A 10,027-nucleotide genomic window follows, 5' to 3' on the forward strand; every position below is an offset into this window, starting at 1 on the left:
TCAACGATTATGAGAATGATGTAGTTGCTCGCACTATTTTCTCACAGGAAGCAGGCTCCTGGTTCAACTCTCACCTTGGGCTTTCTGTCCGGAGTTTGCATGTTCTTCCTGTGCCTGCGGCTGATTTCCTCCATAACTTAAGCATACAACAACATGGTCATTTACCAACCATAGTCATTTACATCCACTCTTACTGTCAGTTTAAATGAATTATAAATGACCAGAGGTGGCAATTCCTGGTCCAGAAAGTAAAAGTCCTGCCATGTTTTGGGATCTACCTGTACATTTAGAACAAGTGTTTTCACTAACAGGCTCGTTTACCTGGCAAATAAACTCTGCTCATTGAATTCAGCTTGTTTGGTGGCTGGTCGAAACAGGTGCCGGACAGGACTTTTACTTTCTGGGCCAGGAATTGTCACCTCTGGTCATTTATAATTCATTTAAACTGAAAGTAAGAGTGGATGTAAATAACTATAGTTGTTTGTTTAAAGACATGTTTCCACCAAGATAGTCAACGGATGTGTGAGATTTTGTATATTCCATTGGTTTAGTTTGATTTCACGCTGCACTTTACCCAAGCAAACAAAACTGCCTGGACAACGTCATGCAGTTACAACTATTCAGTGGATGCAGTATATGACCCCTGACCAAGACACTTTAACCCCATGTAAACAATGCACAACAATCAATTTATGCACTCATTGGGTTTCTGTTCTTACTTTGGTGTTTAAATATAATGTGGTTTTCAGAAGAAGCTGTCCAGTATGAGCAGCAGGGTAAACAGCAAGCTGTCCGACATGTTGTGCTACTGTATATCCAACATAACTTTCTCTCTTTGATGCACTTGGTGATGCTTTAGCTTTCACACTGCAAGTGAACCAAAACCATTGGTTCAAAGTGGACCAGAGTTCCGTTCTTTGAACCACAGCATGAATGCATATTCATACTACTCCAAACAAACCCTACTGCAGAGGACCACAGTGTTTTTAAGACCAAACAGCACTAGTAGAACTGGGCCATTAGTGTTGGCCCTGTAATAAACTGGCTACCTGGCTGTACGTTGATGGTAAAAAGGCAACCCTGAATAGAATAAAGCAGGTATAAGAAATGAACGAAGAAGGTTAGATTATTTTCATTAAGTTTCTGCCCTGTCAAATGGTGAAAAATTATGTGAAAATAAATTCTTGTTACTTATGCTTAATGACTTGTTTCTGTTGTTTTCATATAAGGTCCAGACAACTAAACATTGAATGCAGGAGCAATCTTACAGATTGGACAGATGTCTGTGCACCAACTGCTTATGGGAATAAGGAGAGTACATGCAATAATAATTTATTCCATGGTCAATTAAGAAAATAACCCTAACAGTGGAAGCTGCAGCCTTAATGTGGAACATCAGCCATCAGAGGAGAAAAAGGTTGAATCATTAGTCTGTTGCCGCAGAAAGGATTGTCTCTGGCAACGCAGTCATTACATGAAAGTTAACATTAAACACGTTTTCTTTCCTTTGAAACTGAACACAATTCAGGTCATTTTTCAATTTCAAGAAGTCTTTTGAGCATATCTTGTAATTTCCTATTTTCAACCCAATAGCCACATATGCATCAGCAAGGAAGAAACATAGCAATTGTAGGCATTAATCTCTCAGTCTTTTAGCACAACCACTTTCATTTGTTTCTATGTTTGGAGATAAACTTGCAGCTTGTAATTTATTGCCAAAGCTGTTGGAAGTCAGCAAGCAGACTCTGAAAACCCTATCAGTCTCAGAGAAGCATCCATAATTTATCATCAGATGAATGAATTACAGGACAGGGAACATTTATTGAAAAACAGCATCCTGACAGCAAGGTAAGCACTTTTTCAGATTATCTTTGGGACAAAACACAAATTTATTTTGGACATAAAAGCTCAAGTGTGCGTGGTAGTAGGCTACCTCCTGAGTTTTTTTTCTTTGACACATACAACTATGAAAACCCACGATTTAATTTCTGTTTAGGATATGAGTTTAAACCTCTCGGAGAGAAAGATGCAACTGCTTTGCGTGGATGATATCAATTTTCCCAAGCTCTCAGTCACTGTAGTACCACGCCCTAATATGAACCCACGTTTCACCATTAGAGTTATTTTACACAACTATCGTGTGACCAAACAGGTGACAACTCCTCCAGGACACATTTACCTGCGGATCCGGAGGAGAGGCGCGTCGCCACGGCGCGGCGGGGACTGCGCGGACTTCCCGGACAAACCCGCACCACCTCATCCTGGCACTGCGAGCAGTTGACCTGGCTATCGTGGGTTTCTCCCACCTTGCTGCAACCCACGTGCTCGCCCCCGGCTTGGATCTTCATACCTGTGTTGATCTGCTGGACCACTCGCATTTCGGATCCTGCCTCATGATCCAGCATCCTCCTCCTCCTCCTCCTCCTCCTCCTCCTCACTGGCGTCCCTCGCGGATGTTACGCATGGCTTCGGCGATACATTCCTGTACCAAAAGCATCCTCAAACCCCTCCCACAGCACACGTTAATCCGCGAGCTGCTTTCACCTTCTCACCTCAGCTTCGTCGTGTCAGTCTCTCTCGTGCTCATGCGGAGAAGGTTGCGGTGTTTACGCGCGGCAGCAGGCGTGGCTGCTTCACGTGGTTGAGTCGCAGTGATAAGATCATGGGGGATATGTACCAATATAAAAATGCACAACTCTAAGTCACGGTGAAGTACCACAAAGACAAGTTTTTCAAATTATTTCTAAATGATCAAATTGTTGTCATGACATACAGAGGCGGTCCTGGCTAGTTTTGTGCCCTGGGCAAATCCCACCACAACCCACAAACACACACATTGGACATATTTGGCCAGTGCAGCTGCTCTTCAATATTTCAGAAGTGCCCCTGAATTTACTATTAATATACAATATGTAAATTAGATCATACTTAACATGCATCAGTTACCCAAATAAAATAAACCATAATCACGCTCAAATTATCATTGGTTAACATCCTCTTATTAACCAAGCATAACACACTGAAATTATTTTTTTTTTAAAAAGCATTATAAAGCTTCCAAAATGTCATGTCAATGTATCCTGACATCACATGAATGTCATATAAGTTATTTAAGTTAGCATAGCGCCACGTATAGCATTGAAAACTCCAGTCAGGATGTACTATTGTTTACCAAATTCCCAGACTAACATATGAACTTGCATTTGTGTTGCAAACACAAACTAATATTTTCTGTGGCTAAGTAGCAGAATATTAGCAAGAGGATGATAAAAAGTGTTTCATTACATCTAAAGTGACGTCACTCATAGGGACCTGCATGCCTTTATCTTTAGAGCGTTTCTCTTCTTTTCTCCTCTTTCTGAACTGGACGCCTCATGGCTTCTTTGGTCTTTTACCCATTATACCACGCCTTTGACTCGACTAAACAACATCACCTTTGCATGTTAATTTTATAAATGAAATATATATATATATATATATATATATATATATATATATATATATATATATATATATATATATATATATATATATTTGGATGCTGTAGTGTGTGTGTGGGGAATAATAAGCGTTCAGTCCATCCCCCGCCCCCCTTCTCGCTTTTCCTCTGAGTTTTTTTTCCTCTGCATTTGCAAGTTTATCCCCCTTCCGTCTCCCCCTTGCCTTTTCTTCTGACGCTCACACAACTTGTACAGACATGACTCTCAGCAGCAAGTTGACATGTTAGTAGCGTGTCCAGTGCTTATTTACTTTATGGCATGGAGAGCTGCTGATTTTTTTTTTTTTTTTTCCTCTTTTGTTAGCGTGCTCGTACGCCCCCAAAAAGGTTGCACCATGGGCGGTCGCTCACATTGCCCATAGCAAAGATCGTCCCTGATAACACAGTAATCACAAAGTAGTTTTGAGTTTCTGTATGTTCACCAACCACATATCATTCCGTTAACTTGGGACTATACATCGCTAAATTAGTTTTTTTCTACTGAATCAGAAGTTGGCAAGGTGAAAATAAAACAAGAAAATGAAAAAAGTTGTTCTTACAATTAGTTTTTTTCTTGTTTCTTTTCTTTTTTCTTTTTTTTTTTGTAAACTGCAGTTTAGTTATATGCAGTGGATATAACTATGCAGTTATACCATAGGAGTCTCTTCTTGAAAAAATTCTGCAGTGGATAATGTATTCCAGCTGGCAAAAAGTTACATAATCCAAAATGATTCAGTGAGTAGCTTCAAATTTCTTTAACAAATACCAGAAAACACGGGTCACGAGAGAACGGAAACTACTTAAGCTATGGAGATATGAGTTTATGTAAGTGTGAGCATTTACCCAAGCACCTAGGACTGAACATCTGTGCAGCTTTGCAGCTGTGCTGTTCCTCCCTTTTTTCCATTTTACAAAGCTGGGTCTGAGGAATAGGGTACGCCAAGCAAAACTAGTGACGTCATCTTACTGGAAAGCAGATGTTGTATACTCCCAAACATTTTACACAGTGGAAAAACACAGCCTTCCAAACTAGCTTTAGCATTTCCCTTGCATCTCTAATATAATATCATGATATGATAATGAGGAACTTTATTTAAGTTAATGGACATAGATGAATATGGACTGCAGCATTTTATAAGGTAAGCTGTCATTTAAAAGTTCAAATGCATTTTAAGCCCATGTCCTGTGAATCTTTGTGTGGCCTGCAGTCTGTCCTCACACTCAAACATGCTGCATTTTTAGATGTTTATGTTAAAATCTAAACTTTTTTTGGAATTTAATCTTTTAAAGGAACAAGGCCAAGTAGCTCTCTTACAGAAAGAACCAAACATCCAATTTTAAGTTGCTAAATGCTAAATTGAGCATGCAAACACTAAAGCAAGACAAGGTTAAATCTGTGTATACTATCTGAGTTGAGCACAATGCTAAGTAGTCAGAGAGAGAAAACGCTTCACCTTGAGGAAGTACCTATGGCTCTGGGGAAATAGCCCAGATCTGTCGGATAATAACTCAGCCTCTGCAGAGATCCTGTACACTGCTCCACATTATCATGCACTGTTGACCAGACTCACATGAGCGATGACCGGGGGCTGACTTATAATGAAGCACTGTTGGTTTTGTTGCGTTTAACACCATAAATCATCCTAGATTTTATGTTTATTGTACATGTAACTTCCTTATCATATTTAACAGTATGTTTAACATGAATGTATGTGCTTCAGCCAATGCAATGATCAATTACCAGTCTGGACATGATTTTATTAGGATCTTCCTCTGTTTTAACTCATATTTTTATTCTAGATGGAAAACAAATTAGCTTCAAGTCTAAAGAACAACCTACTTATTCTTTAAACTGACTTGGTTCACAAAAACCCAAAACCAAACTAAAGACTCAATACATCAAAAAATAAAACCAGTAAAACTTCATGAAGTGGAGTGACTGAAAAAAAGGAGAGCAAAGTGTCTGGAGGGCACATGGCAACTTCAATTAGAGTCCATGCTGTTAGGGTTTTCCTAACATTCTTCTTGGAATGCCGCTCTCATGTGACATTCTTAAACCATAAATACTTCTCGCATACGGAAGCCTACAAAGGCCCAAATTAAAATGAATGCTAGAATTAGATTTCACAAATGATTAATGGACATGGTAAAAATGAAACACACTTGGGTGTTGCTTGTATGCAACTCCAAAATCCTGGTTTAATGTGCATTTTTTTCTCGGCATTTTGCCTTATCTGATATCATCAGTAGGAAACAGAAGTTGCATAATGGTACCCAAGACTTTTTTTAATGAGTGTAGCACCCATATGAAAATGTATTTGCTTGGTCCATGTCTAGTTTTCTGCCAGCATATTTGGTTTCACTGTATCCAAACTTGTGTCCAGCTCAAGCAGCAGCCTCTGGTGGTAAAAAGTTAAGCCAATCGCACTTCCCCATTCACCAGTAAAAAAATAACACTTTAACAATGGGGTTTCATGTTTTATTTTTTTAACCAGCAGTTAAATAAAATGCTTAATGAAATAATAATAAAATCTTTTTTTGAAAAAAAAAATCTGCTAAATGTTTAATTAAATTGATTTTGAATACACGCGTTTAAGTGCTTTTTTCTTCACTAATATCACAACTTAATAATAAGATAATAATAATAATATTTTGGTTAATAATAAGGTAACCAAAATGAAATCTAAAGAAAATGATTTCATTTTGGTTTTCTCGTTTTATATGGCAGCAATTCATAAGGGTCAACCTTCGCCTGTTATCTCTTATTTGCATTTGAGCAGAAAATTGCTCCATAAACAAACTACATCTGCACCTTTTCACCAGGAACTTGTGTAACATGTGCACTTGTATCATAGCAACAAAACTATTTCCCGTTTATTTATAAATTCCCTTTAACTTAGCATGTGATTACTACACACATAGCTTGGGGCTTTATTTGTATTCAAATGCAAATGTATGTAAATATATCTTGGAATATTTAAAGATGTGTTTTAGCGAGTTATGTCCCATTTTAATCCTTCTATTTCTGAAATGTAATGTTCTGCTTTTCATTAAATGATGCTGTGATAAATATATATGGAATGTATATTTCAAAGCATTTACAGTCTTCCATAAGGGAAAGATTATCTCACAATTGTTTTTTTCCCCACAAACATATAACAGTGACATTCGTTGGTTGTGTTCTCAGTGTTGTCCGTCTATTTGTCCAGCTTTCAGGATACTCACATGGAGGCGGGCCGGATAATTGATACCAAACAGAACTGTAGACCAGTGGGCCAGCTTTGGACTTAGACCTATGTGTACTCTTTACACACTGTAGAGCTTTGTCTGGTCACCACCCTTGTATACTGATATCATTTGGAAATCAGGCAAAGAGAATATTGTTCTCAGGCAACAAACTACAGGATGATAAAAGTTTTAATCAGATTCACTGGATCTTCTCTGAATAAATATTTGCAGAGGTAAGAACAGTATCCAAAGTTCTTTTTTAATTATTGATCAGGAAAATTACATACTGCGAAAGACTTTACACAATGCACGTGTGTCTTTGAAATTATAAGATTTTCTTTTATGTTTTAACTGTGCTTTATATTCATTTGTTCTTCCATAAATATACAAGACTTTGTGCAAGAGGTGGAACAAAACCTAAATAAGGCATTTAGAAATAGTCCAGCACTTTCATATTTTCTTCTGAACATAAATAGAATGACCTCGGAGAAGGTGGACTTGAAATTAGTCAAACATGGACTGAAAAGGTTAAAAAGTTTTACTACATGAGAACAGAGGAATCTGGTTTCCTGGAAAGGCAGTCTAGTGAGGTTGACTTGCACCTGAGAATGGCAGCACAGTGGTAGATGACTAGACAAAAGGGAGAGGTCAACAACAAGAAATCAGAAATCCAGAGGTAAATGGTTATGGCAGGAATCAAGTTAGTACAGCTGTTCAGGATGTGTTCTTCTCTTCATGCAATCTTTACCTCGCTTATTTTAATTTATAGAAACTTTTTCTCTTCTTCTAAATCAGCGGTAGGCAACTCTGGTCCTCGAGTGCCGCAATCCTGCAAATGTTCAGTTTCCCTGCTCCAACACACCTGATTCAAATCAATGGCCAATTAGCAGACATGTGCAGAGTTTGATGTCAAGCTCTGCACAGTGCTGCTGATTAGATCTGATGTGGGCCAGGTATGTTGCAGCAGAGAAACTCCTGACATTTGCAGGACTGTGGCGCTCGAGGACCAGAGTTGCATACCCCTGATCTAACTTAACACTTATTTTTATGTTTTCTGATTATTTTTTTTACATTTTTATCTTTTTCAATGTTTTTTTTAATGTATGCAAACCTTAAGGTGTATTGTTAAATTATGTTGTTTTAATGCCTCTTTAGTTTAGTATTGTCCAGGACTTTGAGATCAATACCTTTTTTTTTTTTTTTTTTTTAAATTTATTTAGTGTGCATAGGCCTGTAAGTTCCCCCCGTCAGATCCAAAGCAGTGTTGCCAACTTTACAACTTTTGTGTTTATATTTAGAGGTTTTTCAGACCCTAAAACGACTAATGACAAATCTATATGTTTTGTGGTGTTGCTGGAGACTTTGGAGACACATGTGTTTACTCCTCTGTCCAAAGCAGTCATCCTGATGTAGCAACACTTGTGGCTCCCAGCTGCAGGCAGTGCGGCAAATCTTGAGTTGTTTCTGGCTGATCCCATCCTAGTATACCCATCAGATATTCATGAACTCTGAGGATGAAAACAACAAAATTCAAAGTATTTTAAGATGTTGCAGTATATCTATCCATTTGCCCACCTATCTAGCTAGCTAGCTCGTGGCAATCCATCTTACTTATGGTTATTAAGGCTGATTGGCAACAAGGCAGTGACACATAAACGGGTATTAAAGAGTCTTTTAAGCCTGTTGCATACAATGTAAAAAGTGAAAACTTTTCTTCACAAGACGTGAGAAAAAATTTATGTTATTGTGGATGTGGTTGGGGACATTTGAACTTTCTTCTCTGGCGCTCTGAGAAGTGTGATGTGATTGGTCGGACATTTGAGGTGGGCGTAATTAACATCTAAAAGTGTGAAGTGGAAAGTTGTTTCCTGTATTTCTGCCAATGAGAGGTTGAACGGATCGTTTTAATTAACAGGTAAATGAGGTGATGAGAAAGTAGAAGCATAAATTTAACACATGTAGTATGAAGTCACATGAACACCGCTGCATGCACAACCTTGTGTTGCCATGGACAAAGTTTGTCATTTAGTATGAAATCACCAGGTCAGTTCACTGCATATAAACTGATCATTTTTTTCCTGTTTTTGCAGCCTCAAATTTGAACCAATTTCTCCTTGCAGAGGATAAAACAGAAGTAAACACTAGATGTTCAGCAACCTTCTAAATACTCCATCTTTTAATTGTTAAGTAGTCTCAGATGAATGTTTTCATAGGTCCATCAGGTACTGGAATCCAGCAAAACTGAAGGTTTCATTAATATTAAATCTAATTATTAGCAGTGTTAAGGATCGGTTGACATTATTGGGCATTAGAAAAGGTATTGTTAAGTGTTAAGCCTGTTACATACTCCACGAGAAGCAAGAACTGAGTTCTTGTTCTCGAGGCTGCAAGAACAAGAAAAAACATCTTGTTCGGCAGGTCCATACATACACCTCGAGAAGCACGTCTGCAGTGGGGAGGGATCACTGCGGGGGGCGATGTCTGCTTTATGTGCAATGAACCCGGTTGTTACCTCGGCCGCGGAGGTTGTTTTCCCCGGCGTCTTTTTGCTCAAGATAACTTAAAAGGTTACGGAGGGATTTTATAAATATTTCAAGAGTTGTTGCAAATGTAAAAATGAAGAACTGATTAAATTCTGGTGGTGATCAGGATCACTGTTTGGATCCAGGAATGTTTTAAAAGGATTCTTAAACATTGTGCTTGGCGGAGATTTCCGCTCTCCAAGTTTCTACTTTCATATTTAACGAGCAGCTTTGTCCGTGGCAAGGCGGGTCGTGCACGCGGCTGGGTCCGAGAGTTTTATTGCCACATGTAAAAATGTTCGTACTTTCTCACCACCTCGATAAGCTGTTTTATCAAAACAATCCGTTTTACCGGCAACAGCATACACATGGAAGCAGCAATTCCGCTTCATGCTTTCTCTGTGTTAACCACGACCACCTCCAGTGTCCAACCAATCACACGATACTTCTCGCAGCCCCGCAAGAAAAAAGTTCTGCCAGCCCGGTGTGTCAAGAACTGTCCTCAAACACGTCCGCGAGAACAAAATGACGTCATTTTCTTCTCGGAGCCTCGAGAACAAGAAAAAAGTTCTCGCTTCTCGTGGAGTATGTAACAGGCTTTACTGCTCTAGGCAGGAATATAATTTATTCTTGCAGTGGGTCTGTTGAAGCCTTGAACTGAACAAACTGTTGTTGGATAAGTGTTATAGTGTTTCCTTCCCACTGCCGCCTCGTGCATGCTCAGGATGGGGGATGGATGGAAGTCATGATTTGATGCAATCAGTTGGTTTCTATTATAGACTATGTATGAACTGGCTTG

General features: G+C 38.8%; 1 protein-coding gene across 1 annotated transcript in view; it reads right to left on the reverse strand.

The window, feature by feature from the left end:
• Positions 1-2,405, reverse strand: part of LOC306773506 (anoctamin-4-like) — a gene marked incomplete at its 5' end in the record, with an annotated part of 67,548 nt that extends 65,143 nt beyond the window's left edge. Inside the window, one exon of the mRNA XM_079263344.1 lies at positions 2,180-2,405. Coding sequence (XP_079119470.1) covers positions 2,180-2,405 — 226 coding nt within the window. The remainder of the gene's footprint in view (positions 1-2,179) is intronic.
• Positions 2,406-10,027: the final 7,622 nt, after the last annotated feature.

This window comes from Telmatherina bonti (assembly GCF_933228915.1).
Source record: "Telmatherina bonti genome assembly, chromosome: 23".
Taxonomy (NCBI): Eukaryota; Metazoa; Chordata; class Actinopteri; order Atheriniformes; family Telmatherinidae; genus Telmatherina; species Telmatherina bonti.